Genomic DNA, 18,717 nt, shown 5'->3' with positions numbered 1-18,717 from the left:
TTTGTTTGCTCTTAAGTTTCGGATCAAAAGATCAATATGTGAAAATGCATGAATCGCCTGTAAATTAAAATATTGTAACTTTGTTTTTTTACAAATATGCAATCAAACCTTAATGGATTTCATCAAACAATAAACAAATGGTCTTTGCACAGCAGCCATAACGGGAAATTATGGCCCTGAACAGGTAACAGGACAGTGTAAAAGAATGCATACCTGAGGAAACTAAAGTCAATAATTGGATTAAAAGCACCTGTTAGTATTTAAATAGAGCTGTGTGTGTATATATATGTTCAGGATTGTGTGCCCACATTGTTGTCGACCAGAAATTCAACCAGGATTCCTCTCACTGAGCAGCTGAATCTCTTGTTATGTTCATTAGACCTCTTTATACAAAGCACTAAACTACTAAAAGTGAAAAACTGTTCATTAAGGGTATTAAATGCCATTTTTTTAATTAAAAATCCTTTACATGCCACATACTCTTGGCACAGAAGAACTGAATCAGGATTCAGTTGAAAGAAAGTTTTAAAGCAAGGTCAAAAATTCAATGTTTGAAAAAACAGGATGAAAGGTCAGATCAGGTAGAATAAAACTGAACTGTGAATACTGGAGAGCTTGGAAACTGCACAGTTGTTTGTGGAACTAATGAGTGGAGGAGCAGCAGGTGAGGAGAAGTGGGGGAGGCAACATCAGGTGAGGACAATAAGTTGATTGTGTGGAAAGCAGGATCTGAAGTGACAGGAAGGTTAGTGGAATTGTATGAAAATAAAACCCAAAAAAAAGACCCAGTCCACACACAGGCAGGTTTTTGAAAATGTAGTGCATTTCACACACATTTAAACTGTGGGGTTAAATGTGTGAAAACTCATGCCAGGGTTTCGATTATAAAAATCTCTATTTCCATGCAGTTTGTTCTTGATTATCCAGCAGAGTTTAGTTTTTTGTCTATGTCACTCCTGATTGGTTACAGTTACCGTTATATCGCAAGTTTTTGACAATGGGTTTTTCTATGTTTTCATGAGGACAAAGATGTTTTATCAGAACCTACATTGGAACTAGGCCTAAGATTCATTGCAAACTGTTCAATGAGGGACAAACATTGTTACCAAAAGAGACTCATGTCTCAGAAACATGGTGGCAGACAGTAGGATGTACATTTCTGCTCCATAATAAAATTCAGTTGTTACAAAACACATTGGGTGCCTTTATATAATTAATAAGTCTGAAATTAGTGTGCACTTTGTTATTTTAAAGACAATTTGACCTAATTAACATTAACATTAACATTAACAACGGTCTATATTTATTATGCCTGAGCTGCTGTAATATTACACTATCTAGATCTTTAAAGAAAATCTTATGCTGCCACTGAGTCTCGTGCTTGTTAAAACACACACACACACACACACACTAAGGAGCTGATTCCAGAAGTGGCCCCCTCCAGCTGTGTGAATGCTGATCCGCTTATTTCTTGGGGATCTGGTTCAAAGCAGGTGCACCATGGGCATATTCCCGTTCCTGGAGAAAGCTGCCTCTGCATGCTCTCTGGCGATGCTAGCGACTGCCTTTAAAGACTCGCAAGCCTCACTGTGGTTGCTCTAATGCTGCAGGCAACTTGGCAAATGAGAGGAAAGCTGGAGACATTTGGTTTGATGCCACAGAGACACTTCCTACCCCTCCTTACGTCCTGCAGGGCAAAACGCAAGACCTCTGACTTTCCAGTTTGCTCAGAAGATAGGTGATGTTTGAAGTTGGGTGTTTTTTACCCCTCAAATTTCCTCATTTTAAATGCATTAGTTGACGTGAGTGGCATTTCCTGTGAGGTTGGATGTAGTTTGTTTTCTCTCTCATGCAAACAAACGACTCCATTGATTAATGTAACCTTGTATGTTCAGGTTTATATGCTTGTTAGTGAAGTTAGCATGTGCTCTTTTGATGTGACGTAGCTTTATTTAAAGCATTGTTACCCTGCTATATACTGCCCATCTGTGGTGCTCTAATGGAAAAGGGTAGCAGGCAGAGACTTAATGTGGCCTATAAAGATGGCATGCGTTTGTTTCTTTAACTACAAACATGGTGCAGTGCTAGTTAAATGTTTGTAAGTGTGTAATTGTGTGTGACCTGGTTTGTCATTGTAAGAAATTTCATCTATAGTCTTATGGGCTGTTTGAGCGCTTCGGGGGAAAAAAGGTCTATTAACCTGAGTTTAGTTTGGTCAGGAGCAAAGAGAAGGAGGCTGATGTTTTCTAACTTGTGTAATTGTATTTTATTTTTATCTTCTCTTTTCTTTATAAATTGTCTGTATTTAATGTATTTTGTGCTTTAAAGCTTTTATATCTTTAATTAACTCTGCAATAAGAGTAACAATATGGATTATATAGAACATAATGAAAAACCAGAATGGAAATGCAAAAGCTTTTAAAACTAAATTCAAATAAGCTCTTATCCACACGGAAACAGAACAATCTTTTTCTTTGTTGTTTTCAAAACGATTTGAAACGCTGTAGTACATATGCCAGTCCTTTAAGTGGCGCTGTAACGCTGCTAGACCGAAAATGGAGAAGAAGAAGACATTATACATACTAACCCATCTACACGAAAATGTGAGGGCAGCATTATGAACTTTTCCCACTTTCAGTACAACAGGAATCAAATTGAGGACTAAATTCCGTCCTTTTTTTGTTTGTTTTAAAGGTGGATTTATTTTATGGTAACAAAAGAAAGACAAAGCTATTAAATCTGCCCTCCTAAAAAAAAGAAGAGCTTGTGTAGAAGTAGCAGTAATAGAAGATGAAGTGGAGTGCAATGAAATGTTAATCTTCCTGTACAAGACAGACTCAAAGAGATTCAGTTGAGTGGAACAAATGGAATATATTGGCCCAAAATGATGATGGTGGTGTTGATATGGGTCATCGGGGTTTCATTGCGGAGAGGCTTTTAGTATTTAACCGAATGAGTGGTAGAACAATTCATGTGATGCATGTGTTGGGTGAAGGAATAGAGCGAGTGCATGTGAATGTATTAACTGATTCTGGTTTACACTGGATGACAGAGATATTTTTTTTCCTTTCTTGGTTGTGTTTGCCTCATTTTGGCTGTTTTCCTTTGAGGTTACAACATTAGTGACATTATTTATTTAAGTCAAGCTGCAGATACATGTGTAAAAGAAGGCAGATAAAACCAGGAGTACAGCTTCAACTACTCAAGTGAAAAGTAAGCAAGTGTATGGCACATGATTCCTCTTGTTTTAGGAAATGTTTCTTCATTATTAACAAGCACAACATTGGGGAATGCCTCGCTTCTCCGAATCTCTTCTGTTGTTGTTGGCAATGTTCCCCGGTTCTTTTTCTTCCTCCGTGTCACTGCTGCAAACTTGTCTGCTTCACAGTTGACTTTCCCTCTCTGTGTTGTTACATCTTGTTGTCATGACCCCTGGGTTTTTCCAGGCGCTTTCTGTTGGACAATATTCTGTTTAGACTTGTTTGTTGTTGTGGTGTTTTTTTTCTTTTTCTTAACCATGGTTTTTTTTTTTAGTCAATTGTTTCTGGTTTTCTGTCTGTCCTGTCTTTCCTCCTAATTGTCTGCTCTGCCCTAATGTGATTCACCTGTGTCTTATTAGTGTCACCTGTGGTTGATTAGCCCCGCCCTCCCTAGTGTATTTAGTCTCTGTGCTCCCCAGTGTTTTTGTCAGTTCATTCTGTTCACTTCACCCTGTTAGTTCCTAATGTTGCATGAGTTCTGGTCTCTGGAGCCAGTTTTTTTTCCAGCTCCTCGTGTTTAAAGTGTATTGTTTTCTTTGGGTTTTATTTGAAAACATCTCCTTTGTCAGATTATTTGAGTTAGTTTTTGGGTTCTTGATTTCATTAACCGTGAAGCTTGTACATTATGACATCATCTGCACATGTCGCAATCAGTCTTGATGTTTAAAGAACAGTGTACAAAGACTATTAGGTGTGAAAATGACCTCAGTTTGCATGCAAGTGAACCAAAGAGAGGAAGTGAGGATAGCTTGCTCTTATACTGGGCAGCTTCTTGTGGAAACAACAATTAGGTTTGAACACCAAAGTAAATACAGAAACTCCAAGAGTGCATACATTTGGTGTCACTCCAGCTGAAGGGGGTTGGATTTTTTAAAGCTGTTGGCTCAAAATGGCGGTCTGTGTAAAGCAAGGCCCTTGCCTCACACTTAAACAAGCATACTGTACATGTGGGTAGTTATTTATTGTCTGCAAATAAACCATGCTAAATCCCCTTAAAAAGTTTCCTCTTAAGGACCTGAAATTAAGGCACTGGCTTATGTTTTAGCCAAAGTTTAATCAAGTAGCAACAAATTAGAAAGCAATATGTGCAGTTTCAAATTCAATAATGTCTAATGTAGATGGAATTGCATTACATTACATTTAGGTGTGTGTTTTTGTTTGGGAACTAAGACAAAGTCATGAAAAAAGCAAGTGTGACTACAACTATGGAAACCTACCTCATGCTGTTGGGGGAGTGTGTTGCCTGTTTGTGTTGGCTGGGATGTTTGATAGACGGTCCTGAAGGAGCAAACACGCCCAACCAACCGAGTCAACTCTCATACTGCTCTCCCGCTTTCTATCCACACTACTTTGACTTGACTTTCAAAGGCCAAGCATTCTATCCCTCAAAGGAGATGCCGAGGAAAACAACAGCAACACTGCAGCTCTCTGAAAAGCAAAATTTCATGTTTCTCTGGGTTTTATTTAACATATGAGCAAATTTCTGCTTTTCTCTGCACTAACCTTTTTTTTCCATGCGAGTCTGAGGTGAATTCCACAAAGTCCTCATTTGCATAGTCACATTTTTAAACTGCCTACTGGTCTACAATAAAATTCATATATTACAAATTCAGTTCATGTGTTGGGAACTCGCTCACTAAAGGAAACATTGCATTGACCAAATCTGGGTCTCACATGCAAGAGATTCTAATTTCAATGTGACGTCCTAGTTAAATAAAGGTTGAGGACCAAAAATCCTGAAGATTTTAGGCCACAATTAAAGAGATATTTCAGATTATTCAGGTGTGGGTCTACAAATACTGACCAGACAGAGACACACACTCCTGTTTTGAAGCCTTGAGATTTGCAATCTGACAGACACCATGACAGTTTTAGTTACAAATATCAGATGTCAGTCTTTTTTCCTCTAAATGGGTTCATCATTTACAAAATTGACTTCATGAAAAAATGTTTTAATAAGCCCCTTTTTTTTAATGATAACTTCCATAACATCCAGAACTGTTGTCCTGAGATATTTATAATTAACACATACATTCCGCTCTTGTTGCTCATGGTCTGACTTCATAGGTACAAAAGAGATAAATGCCACAGGTAAATCCTTCACAGTGAGGAGCAGCCTCCAGTTCCAGGTGGACAGACGAGAAGACGGCATCGCCTACACCTGTAGTGTGGAGCATGTGTCCCTGTCCAACCCCTACATGACCACAGAGGTTCTGGAGGTCCACTGTGAGTGCCATCTCTCTCTCTCACACACACACACACACAGATTATGTATAAGATTAGCATTGAGAAGAAGAAATACAGGGATTGTAGATTACATTTATGTCCGCAGGTTTAAGTTTTGCATTTGCTGCAGGATTAGTGTAGGATTAGTTTGCAGGTAAGGGATTAGTACCAAAGCCGAACAGGGATATGGGCTATAGAGCTAATAAGTTGCCCAACGGGCTAAGAGTTAACTGCTGTTGTACTTTGTTGGTGGTAAAGATAAAACCTTTATCACATATTGCTGTCATGGCATTGTGTTTTTTTTTAAATCTTTTGTCTTTCTTCCACAGATGCTCCGCAGCTGGAGATTATACATTCTTTGATAATTCCACAGGAAGGGCAGTACTTCAAATTGGAATGTGTTTCCATAGGCAACCCAATGTGAGTTTTAAACTTTGCATGGACGTCAACAGTAATTGTGATTCTCCAGTGTATTTTTTGTAGGTTTTATTTATTAACAAAGGGTAAAACAGTTGAACAATTCTTATAACAATATTTGTATTGTTATAAGAATTGTAGAAGAACAATACAATCCCGGGAAGGGCCAAGGGCAGAAAAATTGCTAATTCTTATTGAACTGATGAATGGCCTGTGTTAAGCTCATGAATAGGGATGAGCCGATATGACACACAGTCCAGTCCCATACCGGGTGAAAATCACAGGATCAGATACGAACCAGATACAGATGTAAAATCTGAATCCAATCAAAAATCCTATATATCACATGCTTCTCTATGCACAGACTGTAAATAAATGTAAATAAGATTCAGCAAAAGCATTTTAGCTTTGTGATGTTGTGGGCTGTTTCTGTGCCTTGGGAGAACAATATTTATAACACAGTTGCAGAATGATGTCTTTGAAATAGCTTAAAAAGGCAAAAATCAGTTTTCAGATTAAGGACACAGCGTACAAGTAATGTTATTTTTCCATTAAGTCCAAGCAGAGGCACAATAATAATAAAAGTCACCAGAAATTACACACTGCACTATTAAACAAAAAATTGTATTACCCTATATCATCACATAATATTAAAACTATACTTTCCCTGAATCATATTGAAGTCGCCTACCTAGATTTGCATCAAATTGTCCTCAAAGGGAGTGACACACAACTTTATTATTAACACAAGACAGTATAAGCAGCTTTAACACAAAAAAGATAATATTTTCATTGCTTTGTGTGGGTTTTTTTTTTTTTGTTTGTCCTAGACCTGAACCGGTGATGTGGTCTAAAGACGGAGGAGAGCTGCCTGACATTGAGCGCATGATCGTGGAGGGCAGAGAGTTAACCATCACCACGCTAAACAAAACAGACAACGGCACATATCGCTGCGAGGCGAGCAACCCCCTGGGGACGAGCAGTGCTGAATATGTACTGTTTGTATATGGTGGGTATAACTCAGTAGGAGTTAGTGCACTTCTGTGTTGTGTGTTGACTAGAAGATGGCTGATGTTCTTTACAAAGACACAAAATACATCCGTATTTAAAGAAAACAGTGTCATAATGCAAAACAACAGATCCAATTCTAATATAGCATACATATGAACAATTAGAATAACAATGTCTGTCTGTCCAAAGATGTGTTTAATTGCAAGCTCTTAATAACCAGGTAGACTCCAGACTGTAGACTGAGTGAATCCAATCATTCAAGTTGTCCACTTGTGATTCATTTATTAGTTTCACCCTCATCCCTCTGAGGAATAAACAAGCACAGATGGATAACATTTAAGTGGATAAAACCACAATCATGTGTTTAATTAGATTTCCTGAATGACATATATCCCTGAATATTTTTTTTTTTGTATAAAGACCTGCATCAGTTCAATTTGGATAAACACATAAAAGATGCAGCCTGTGTATGTATATGTATATATACATACATATATTATGTAACAGTGCCACTTAAGAGCAAGTTGATTTGACAGCTCTCCTCTGCATGTCCACCGCAGTTCTGTAACACTTAAAATAATAAATAATGTAGAGGAGCATGGTTTTCATGTTGATGGACCACTGAGGTAAGTCAACACTGTTTAATAGTTTACCACAGGGGCCAGTGCACTTAACAAGTCTGGTCAGCAGGGGGGGCCGGGGGGCCGGGGGGGCGGTCAAGTGAAAAAAAAAAAAAGACAAATTAGAATTATATCTTGATAATTAATCATGATGAAATATTTAGGATGATATTGCACATCATTTGAATACATATATATATATATATATATATATATATATATATATATATATATATATATATATACCCTGAGTTTAACACACATACTGCACTGGAATGAATGGTAACCAACAGAGCTTTACAACACACAATAGAAATGCCTATGGTAGTAATATTGTCATAATACAACTCATTAGTAATCACCAAGTAATAGCTCGGTAATAATAATGAAAATGTGCACATAAAGGAGGATGGATTTCAATTTTATATTATGATAATTACTCGTTCATTTTCATGACCAGGTTTTACACAGTAGTAATTCTTATTGCCTGCATATTACATACATATCTGCTCATTTCCACACTGTTAGCCTTAATATTACAAAGCGGGAAATTGCACTGGGAATAAGATGACATTAACACGATATTACCTTTTCATATTACAAGGTTATTGACGTACTGTTACTTTAATGTAATGCAAAGTGTGAGGATAAAGAGCTTTAAAATTCAACGTCATGTGGTAAATATACTTTTTTTGTGATAAAACATTTAAATACACAATAATGATACTTATTATAATATAATGTCATCTGGATATGATGTTTCTCTGTATTTGCTTACTATCAGCAAAAAAGAATATAGTGAAATAGAGTTAAAGGTGGCTTCAATAAGTGGCAACACTGTGAAAATACATCTAATTCAAACTTAAATGTAATAGTATGTGAATACAAAGAAAATAAATAGTCATTAGTAGTTAAATAGAGTACAGCTCATATATATAGTTGAATAGCATAAGCCTTGTGTTGTTTTCACTTCCCAACTGTGCTTTGTCACTGAGAAAGATAACGTCACTGTTTTACACATTATAGTACCGTATATATTACTTTTTAGCCTTTGGAGTTTCCCCGCGAGGAAACTGGGGGAAAAGTGTCAAGGAGGCAGAAGTCGGCTTCCAAGTACACAGCCTGAAGGAGAGATAAGTTAATCCGTGGAGGGAATAAAGACAGTATGTTGCAGGAAACGCATCATTAAGGACTTCACAGTGCATGTTTGTAATGTCTATCAAACACGACCAAGTGAAAGTACAGAACAAGGAGAGAAAAATACGAATATGTTTCCATTTTTCTGCTTATTAAACAGTCCCACACGAGAGTGCGGTTTGGTCGGGGAGTGACTTATCACAGTTCGAGCTTACAAGCAGTTACGCGATGCACAGCAGCAATTTTGTTCAGATTTAAAGGCGGGCGGCTTTCGTGGAGGGGGGGGGGGACCTTTCATTGGAGAAAATGGAGAGAAATGGAGGATGACACATTCGTCCTTTCAGCTTTTGTTATCTTTGTCGTTTCTTACAGTATGCTCCGTGAACAGGGTGAGGCAGCCATGTCAGCCTAGTCCATATCATTTTTGATGTGATTTATTTTGCACAACAAAATACACACACACAAAAATGACAAAGCTTTAAAAAAACGTAGATAGGAAGAGGCAGAAATTCCTAAATGTGAGATTTCACTGAATAATACAAAAGATAATATGCCTTGATTCAAAACCATTACAGTTACAAAAAAATACAGTATGTAATATTATGTGCACGCTAAATCTTAAGGTTTTCTTAAGGTTGAGTTGAATAAGAATGGCTTTAAAATAACTATTGAAGTGCTCAGGAATATTCCTCTTATTTGGATATATTTCAACTATTTCCCCCAAACTATATTACAGAATGAAAGATAAAAATAAAGCTGTAGCTGTAATAAAGAGTGTCACATGTCATATCTCTGTGCCATGTGCCGTATTTCCCTCTCAGTTTACAGCCAGGAGGATTTCTGCATTATTTAACGTGATATATAATTCAAATTTGTTGAACCTGGCCTGTTAGAAATGCACCATATCTCCCTCTTTGTGGGATTAAGGAGAGAAATAGCGAAACTGATTACGCTCGGCAAACACAAAGATCCTGGTTAGCAGGTGAGGATGAAAGATTGAGAGGAGCAGGTAGGAGATGTGAGAGACGAGCTAGTCTCCCTGATGATGACAGTTGTTCTTCAGCGCCATTATGTCTGCGTCTGTGGCAGAAATACTTACCGGGTCTCTTTGCATCATTTCAGCCTCTTAGCCTAATTTGCTAATGACAGGAGAGCTGCGAAGCAATAAATGTTATCGCCCCACCGCAATTTATCAGCTCCTCCAAATTATTCTCCATGATGCACTGTATTAAATAAAGCGAGGGAACACCATACATGATAATTACTCTGTCGGAGGACGATGGCGAGATGGTAACAGATAGTAGTTTGGTTAAACACAGCTGCTGAGAAATGTCTGTGTCTGATTCCCGAGGCCTGTTTCTTACATTTTAACCTCAGATTTCACTCCTTTTTATTGTACATCTTCACCTCAAAAAGCATGACACATGAGCTGTGGTTCCATCATCGTACGGTTCACTTTGCTTTTTGACTAAGAACAGTACCTTTTACCTTTGGTGTGCAGTGTGCCCGATGGCCGTGTCGGCGAGCTACATAGCGTGGCGTCGTACCGGTGTCCCGACAACAAACGACATCAAACGTGACATCTTTTTTCCTGCTCGGTTTGTGGCTGTTTGTCTCAACAAGACATCAAACTTTGTATGAGAATAGACTGCAGGTGTTGAAGGGAGTGGCGATTATCTGTCGCTCCCAATCAGCTGACTGTTCTGGGTCTAGCTCCACCCGTACTCTACCCTTACTCTGGTTCCCCATAGGAAGAATGTCAAAAAATTAATGGAATTGGCATTTTGGGAGTTCTGCAATGCTATTTTTTTGGAAAATGATTGAAAAAATCTCCATATGTCACTCTTTCTGCATAACAATGACGTCATAGTCCCACCTCTTGCGTTCGCTGTCACAATCTTTGTTGTCTTCTTCTTGGATTTTCTGTGGCAGCGTTTCAGCACCACATACAGAGACTCTTTTCTTTTTTTTAAATGATGCCATGTTTACAGAAACGTTTTTTTTTTTAAGAACGTAAAAGATCATCCAGGAAAAGTCGTGTTTTCATGTGGATAAGGCGTTAGACTGTCTGTGTGCAGCCCATTTGCCCGCCGTTCATCAGCTGCATGAACATTTAACAGATGTGAAGAATGTGAGTCCTCCATGTATGACTCACCGTTTGCCCACAGATATTTCGGAGACATTTCCCTCTTTCAGAGCTTGAGTCATCAGCAACTTTTGTGTTTTATCATTTGTGCATATCTTATTTTTTTTTTCTAGTCACTGAGCTAAAAGAGCGGATTTAACCAGCTGCGGGCAGCCACACGCCACCATTCATTTGTGCCTTTAGATTTTTCTATAAGTTTTTCTTCACGTTGAGCCTGTCCCCCATGGATACCTCTTCGTTTTTGCTGCTTGCTGTTCCTGTTTTCATTTAGCAGATGTCATCACCTTATACCGCCTCCATCCTACAGCTCCCCCACCTCCATTCTTCCAGTCTGCTAACATTCCCACATCGGGCTTAGGCAGTCACGGCTCTGTTCGCAGGTACGCTCGCATCCCTTTCCCCCATGCTCTCGCCTCAGTGCTCCGTGCACTCACCGACATGACACTGAACACACACTTGATGATTGATGAGCGAACAGCTCAGGCTTTGAAACAGAAAATAACATCGATTTCTGGATGAATTCAACACTCTGCCTGTTTCCATTTTTATACACAGCACCACTGCACTACCAGCATTGTGTTACTCTTGCCGATTTGAGTTATTTTTGGAAAATGACAATAAATAGACATTGCAGATTAAGTGACCACATGAGGTTAATGCATTTTTGAAAAAAAAACAAAAAAAACCAATATCTTCAGTATCTGTATGAATCTTTGCACGAGCAGAAAGCGAAAATAGCAGAAAAGCACTGTGTCATGGGTTTACTCTCCACAGTGTTGTTGTGTTTTTGTATGACTTTGTCATACTGAGCCACAAGAGCACTCTGCAGGTAAAATATGCTAAGTGGCTGGCTTTAACGGCCAAAATAGCTTTGATGCTCTGTTAGAAAACATCGATGCTGCTTAGGTTGATGGATGCATTTGGTTCTGATAATCAGCCCTCGCAGTGTTTTCTCACAAACAAACAAAAATGAAGTACAAGTTCATTTGGGAGTTCTATCACCAGAGTTGGTCGCGTTCTATGCTTTTCCTTCCTTGTTATTTGCAAATCTGACTTTGTGTCAGTGTTTCTGCAGCTGTGTGTTGTTTACTTCCATGTTTACTCTCATGTAGATCTTTATTTCACTACAAACAAAGTAGGACATTCAAAATAATACAATATTATGACTTTTCAAAGCCACTTTTGTTATTTGGCAGTATTTCTGTAGTTATCTTTCATCATGGACTGAACACACAAATGCAGGTATAATAATAATAATAATAATAACAATAATAATAATGATGATAATTTTACTTGTTTGTTTTAAAAGGTTTTAAAAGTGCTCTCAAGGGTTCTTTCCACACAAAATCCCAAAACACATTTTCTCATTTTTCCTTTAGTGTCCTTTTTAGGTCTTTAAGGTCTATGATTCCACCTTGTAAAGGACAATGTTTAATGGAATAACACATGTACAGTAAAATATGCCATGACTTTTAGTGCACCGACCCATATGTGCAGGAAGTTCATGTTGTCCTTGTCCTTGCTTGTGTTCCTCTCCCGGTCTCCGTGTTTGGCGAGGAGCTTTCACTTTTGCATTACTTCTGCACAATGTACTGCAAAAGTAAAAAGCCAGAAAAACAACAAACCATGCTCCTTCTTCTTCTTCTTCTTCTTCTTCTTCTTCTGCTAATATTTTTTGGCAGGCTGTGTGCTCTGTGAGGTGCAATGCTGCCCTCCACAGGCTAAAGTTTGAGGTTCTTTATTCACCAACAAACCACGCTAATTTCACATGTTTCCTTTTGAACCTTGTGGTCATATTTTTTTTATCACATGGTGTTGTCCCCCTCCCCCCCCCCCCCCTCGTCTTCCTTTACTGCTGTCACTGTCTGCAACCATGGCAACAGCCAAAGACTTTCCAGGGCCTACGACAGGTAAATATCCCACTAGATGATCATTGCAAGCCAGATTCACAGTGTGTGATGCTGGATCTGGATCTGGGTCAAGACACCACCCCGGCCTCTGCCCAGCATGAGCCAAGCCGTCACCATGCATGGACGCTCACTCTACTGATGCCAGCCGCCTGTTGTTTCCCACTCTAGCCATGTCAAAGGCTGCATACGTTATCACACAGTATGTTTTTTTTTTTTTGCTTCTTTTTGTTTCAGAACATCTATTTCATTGTGCGATCCGAGTGATGCTGGGCTGGAGATTGTGTTTGTGCCAGTGTGTAAACATTTGATTTTTAGATCATGCGAGTGCAACAGAAATGGAAGGGAACAAGCCAACATCTCAGTGGGGAGTCGAGTCTGTCAAATTTCTGATCACACAGTTATTGAAAAAAACGTTTTTTCAAGGCAGGGCTGAACAGATTAGTGATTGTGATTGGATTTTGTTTGACCATTTTCAGTTTAGTATTCGTTGTGGTGTGGATTTAAAACTGTGGTGGAGCATTAATACATGTACATGACGTGCACTTGTATGAGTAATCAATAAATATGCCTGCTTAGGTCTAGAATATTGGAAGAATATCTTCTGCACTCTTTCCCTCACCATGAGACAACGTTTACAGCAGAAAAATTAAGCTTATAATCTGCTCTCTCAACCTCACGAGGTCCATAGAGAAATTTGAGTTCAACTACTTTTTTACTACGGTTAAAATATCATATTTTGTTGTGTTTTGAGTGTTTTAAATCCTTTGTTTGGATGTACCTCAGCAACACACAGTTTCTCTATTTGGTGCGGCAAACATTTACAAACTTCTTGATGTATTAACTTAAATTGGTAATTGTTAAGTTTTGATTTATTTACCAAATGAAATAATGTCTCTCAGTGTTGATAATAAGTCAATACCTCATATAAACACCCTCTAAAAACTGTCCCTTCAACTAGTAGAGAATTATTTAGTATATTGTTTCACACTGGGTTTCCAATTCGAAAACACTGAATTGTCTGGTACTATTTTGAGGTACGTGTGTGTGTGTGTTCTTTGTGAGCTTGTCAGGACTCATGGAGACCAAAACCTGGTCCTAATGAGGCAGAACCTCATTTATAAGGAACCTGTGAAGTTGTCCAAATGAATGGAAGTCAATGCAGTGTCCTTAGTAGACCTGTGTGCGTGTGTTGTTGTGATCATGTTTCTTAAATTTGTACTTGGAGTCGGTTCATGTTGCCTCAGTAATGTAACTAAACACCAGATCAGGTTAAATGTGGCAAACTGAGTCATTGAGGTTCCTGTGTGCTGCTAAAATGTCTCCTAAAAGTTTCCTTCAAGGACAAAGTATCTCAAGTGTCACCTTAGTTTTTTTATATATATTTACCACCATATTGATTTGAAATGTTGCCTCTCAGTTTGTTCCAGGATTGACTTGTGAACAGTCCATATATTTACATGTAAATTAACGCTCAGAAAGTACAAATACTTAATGGTCATTTACTCACAAGCTGTTCAGCGTGTCGTGCCAAGTGTGATGTGAAAATGATGCTCCCGTTGACTGCGGAACACCTGTAAAAATCATTATATCCATCGACACATGAACCAAAGTCGAGTGACTGCAGTTGTTGTAATGGTTATTAGCTTCGAAGTTAGAAAGCGCCTGCCTGCGAATCCCCGATAAAACAGTTGTGGTTCCATTCTGCATGGATTTAAGCTGCATGTTTCTCAATCCATCCCCCCCTTTTTTCTCTTTTTCTTTTTCTTTTTTTTTTTTTCATTTTTACCGTCCGTCCCTGTGGGTTACTGAAAATGCGGGTTGCATTCTGTTAAGAGAGCAGCATAACGAGGTTTGCAGGAACATCCCCGTCGTCATTTTCCCAGGGTCACTTTGCAAAACTGAGCACAAGCCACGGCCATTCATCAGCTTGAGATAATGAGAGCACAGTAAAGACACAGCCACTTAAGGGGTTATTACACAACTGACACAAAGGCATGCTCCTGCCTGGGGAACCTTCAGCTTGCTCTCCCTGCCCGGACGCCTCATGTTAAATAACTGTTATTCTAAAAAGACAAAAACAGAATGTGGCGATGAGAAAACACAACATGGTGTGTGTGTGTGTGTGTGTGCGCGCGTGTGCATGTGTATCGAGAGAGAGAGAGAGACTGGCAAAAAAAAGAGGAAAAAATATTCCTCAGAGCCTAGACTTCACTTTTGCTGTTGCCAACAACACATTTTTGAACCGCACAGAGATTTGCGGTATTTCCTATGATTACTTCTTTTATACATCAATTACAGCACATCAAAGCAGCCATTTTAGGTCGTACTAAATATGCCATAGACTCATTTGGGGGGGGGGGGGGGGGGGGGCTGTTGTGCTTTGTTCACACATGTAAATGTGGCATCTGGAATTTTCTTTTTCCAGGGATAATTGCAGAAACAAAAATATGTCCATGGCTGCTTAATAAGTGTGTACAGCTGCATGAGACTGCAGGTGTTGATGTTATCCCTCCTCGTTTCCCCCTCCGTCCCTCTCTGGCTCATTTCAGATCCAAATGCTCTGGGACAACACGGACCTGACCACGCTTTAATCGGGGGCGTCGTTGCCGTCGTGGTGTTCATCACCTTGTGCTTGATAATCGTTCTTGGGAGATATCTGGCCAGACATAAAGGTAAAAGAGGTCAATGAATGATGTACTTGCCTGCAGAGAATGTACAAACCCCATTTGCAGGAAAGTTGAGGCTGCTTTCTCAAAATGCAATAATGTAGTTTCTTGAATCACTTACAACCTGACAAATTCAGGGCTCTTTCACACCAGAGCTGTTTGGTCCGCACCAGATAGTCCGCTTTGTTTGGGCAGGTTTGAAAGCTCATCCGAACTCTGGTGCGGACAAAACTTGGGTCTCGATTTGATTGCAAGGGAAGCCTGGTGCAGTTCGCTTACAGTGGGAAATGCAAAACGGACTGATCCAGTGAAGCAAAGAGAGGAAGTGAACCAAAGCTGGGCAGCTTCTTGGGAAAAACCATTAAGGTTTGAACACCAAAGTAGAAACAGAAAGACTGCATGAATTTGGTGTCGCTCCATTATTTGGTTTTGTGGTGAACGAGCCGGCGAAATGAAGGATCAGTGCTGGTTTCAGGAAATACGGCCCCAAACAAGCAGCTGTTGTAACAACGGTTTGGTCCACTTACAAAAGTGCAGTGTGAAAGTGCGTACTTTACACAAGTAATTCTGTTTTGAAAAGTTTCACCATTTCCAGGTGGAGTGGTAACGTGCGAGTATAAAATGTAGCTATTAAAAAACATCCACCAAAGGAAGGCTTTGTGTTTGCAAGCAAGGATAAGTCGTGGCTCAAAGACAGTGTCTCGGAGTCGAGTAAATCTCCGCTGCTGAATGTGTGTGGACATCAAGCCCTCGGGTATTATATGGAAACTGTGTAAGAAAGTGTCCTGAATGTTCTTGCATTGGGGTTTGTACAGTTTATGTCTGTGTCATATCTCACTTGCTGTGGCTCACTGTGTGTCCACAGGCACATATCTAACGCATGAGGCCAAAGGAGCAGAGGACGCCCCGGACGCAGACACAGCCATCATCAACGCCGAGGGAAACCACGTGCACGCAGAGGAAAAGAAAGAGTACTTCATTTAGACTTCTGGGCCCTTCTCGTTTTGTGTTTTCGAACGACAGCAAACATGCAATTTTCAACTGCCTCACTGCATCACACGTTTTACTTAATATTCACGTTACATAATTTGGTCTGCTACAGAAAGTTCATGCTCAGTTAAAGCTTGTTTATCAAAGCATTTGCTGAAGAGTTAGCCTTCTCCTTTTGTAATCACGTGTGTCCCATGATGCGACTGGATTTTGTCCATTTTGTTTTTACAGTGCCTAAATGCTGTATATTTTTTCCTGCTTTCCTTTATCGCTATACTCAGATTTTGTTTCATTCATTCATTCATTCATTCAAAAGAAATGTGCTTAGCTTTTCAAACTGTTCCACTATAAGAGCCACTTGTATCTAAGGTCCGGTGTGTGACATTTTGGAGGTTTATTTGAACAAGTTGAACAGGCCTAAGTATGTTTAAGGGTATAATTGCTTTCAAACGGAGATTGTTTGGTTTTCAGAGCCTTAGAATGAACCTTTTATATGTGTAGTTATGGCAAGGATCTTGCTTTTCAGAGGCTTTCCACCTTGTGCTGATGGACAGAAAAAGCAGCTGGAGTTTCATGTTTTAAAATTGAAGGTTACTACACAAAGAAGTAAGAGCAACATCCTTTCTGATATTTAATGGCCACCATAGTCCCCTCATGTGGTTGGGAAAGGGAGAGGTGAATGTAGGTGGAGACGGATTTATCAAACATTATAAAGTATTTTGTATGTACTGGATGGTTTTGAATGTTGCCATGGAGTTTACCCCCCCCCCCCCCCCCCGACGACAGCCATACTATTGTTAACAGTATCACGAAGCAGACAGTACGTAGAAGCACAATCGTTGTGATTGTCTCGAGGTGGAATCCACGTCCCTTTTAGCGTCCGTCTGTATAATGCCCGCATCGATTTACTTTCTCCAGTTTTTTAACCCATGCTGTTCATTTGAACCAACGGGGAGAACGAGTCAGAAAATTAAAGCACAAAGTCTGAGGACTAACAGAGGGTAAAACACATCAGCTGTCTCAGGATTCAATTACGAGTCTAGATGGAGAGATGGTGTCAGACACACGATGAATACTTCACTACGCTGTAAGAGTTCAGTTATCGTCTTTGGTTCGGAAATTTTTTTTTCTTGGGGTGGGGGGGTTTGATACAGTATAAGATCCAAACTGACTGAGTGGAACCTTATTTATGTTGACTTTTATTGAACAACTATGCTCAATGTGTGGATATTGCTGTAAAATACTTTGCCAACGTGAATACTGGTGACCAATATTGTTGAATCTTTGGATCCCTGGCACATAACGATTTGTATATTAGCATATACAGTAGTTGGAATAATCCACAGGTCTTTTTTCTGTTCCCCATGAATCTAACAAGAGGTGTTTTTTGCCATAAGGTATGTAAATATTGTGTAAGTATTCAATTTAATTCATGAAAAAGGAAAAGACACTGATTATAGCATTTTAATTTCACAACATCACGTCAGTTACGGTCACTTTGATGAAGTTGTTTTCGCACTTTTAACGACGTTTCTTTTCAAACAGGGATTCTCATTGCTTAATTGCTGAAAAGTGGAAAAAAAAAAAGAAAAAAACTGAAAAAAATCTGGTCAGAATATATGTATTTGTTATTATGATTGATTGACATTTATTATATAATGCTATATTGATTGATATTATTGCTGTTATTACTGAAGTAGTTGTCTGACATTAACTTTTTTTTAATTCTCAAACCTGTCATAAAAAAAACAATATAAGGATCACCATTATGGCCTTTGAGTTTGCTGCAAACAGTACTAATGACATGTTGAGGCATTGGTGAATCAGACATCCCCTCACTGTAAATAGCCACTGTATCAAAGACATTGAACCTCATTGCCAATGCTCATACATGTTATTTTGTTTGTTCAATATGATGCTATATAAATAACTCATTTTGTACAAAGTTTTAATCGCTGTAATTAATTTGCTTTTTATGGGGGATGTGTGAGGTTTTGCTTTTTTTTCCCCTCAGTATTGAGTATTCAATTTTCAACTATGCCACTGTACAAAAAAAAAGAAAAAGAGAGAAGAAAAAAAGTACAGATTAAAATATGAACAACTTGAAAATGAGCTTTTTGTCGTGATCGGGTTTGTGCTTGCATGGAATGCCAAAGTCCCTCAAAAAGAATGGTGCCATGTGGTAGCCATAACTTCCATGACTATGTTTAAACAGTATATACAGAGGCTATAAGAATGTGCAAGTGCGAGTGTCTTACATCCTTTTTTCAGCACAACGGAGGCAATCTTATGCAAAAAATTTGGAAATTTGGAAATACGTCACAATTCAATGTT

The 18,717-nt window shown here is 39.0% G+C and overlaps 1 protein-coding gene across 3 annotated transcripts in view; it reads left to right on the top strand.

Moving 5' to 3' along the window:
- LOC131462675 (cell adhesion molecule 2-like) overlaps positions 1–16,691 on the top strand; it is a 175,028-nt gene extending 158,337 nt beyond the window's left edge. For 2 of the 3 annotated variants that reach the window (XM_058634097.1, XM_058634095.1), the window contains 6 exons: positions 5,328–5,486; positions 5,816–5,906; positions 6,734–6,912; positions 12,701–12,727; positions 15,277–15,399; positions 16,259–16,691. In XM_058634097.1, the coding sequence (XP_058490080.1) occupies positions 5,328–5,486; positions 5,816–5,906; positions 6,734–6,912; positions 12,701–12,727; positions 15,277–15,399; positions 16,259–16,377 (698 nt within the window). In that variant the 3' untranslated portion in view covers positions 16,378–16,691. The remainder of the gene's footprint in view (positions 1–5,327; positions 5,487–5,815; positions 5,907–6,733; positions 6,913–12,700; positions 12,728–15,276; positions 15,400–16,258) is intronic. The other variant, XM_058634096.1, reaches the window with a different exon arrangement.
- The last annotated feature ends 2,026 nt before the right edge of the window (positions 16,692–18,717 follow it).

This window comes from Solea solea, chromosome 7 (assembly GCF_958295425.1).
Source record: "Solea solea chromosome 7, fSolSol10.1, whole genome shotgun sequence".
Classification (NCBI taxonomy): Eukaryota; Metazoa; Chordata; class Actinopteri; order Pleuronectiformes; family Soleidae; genus Solea; species Solea solea.
Note: the sequence above shows the minus strand (reverse complement) of the source record. Positions and strands in the feature narration are given on the sequence as shown.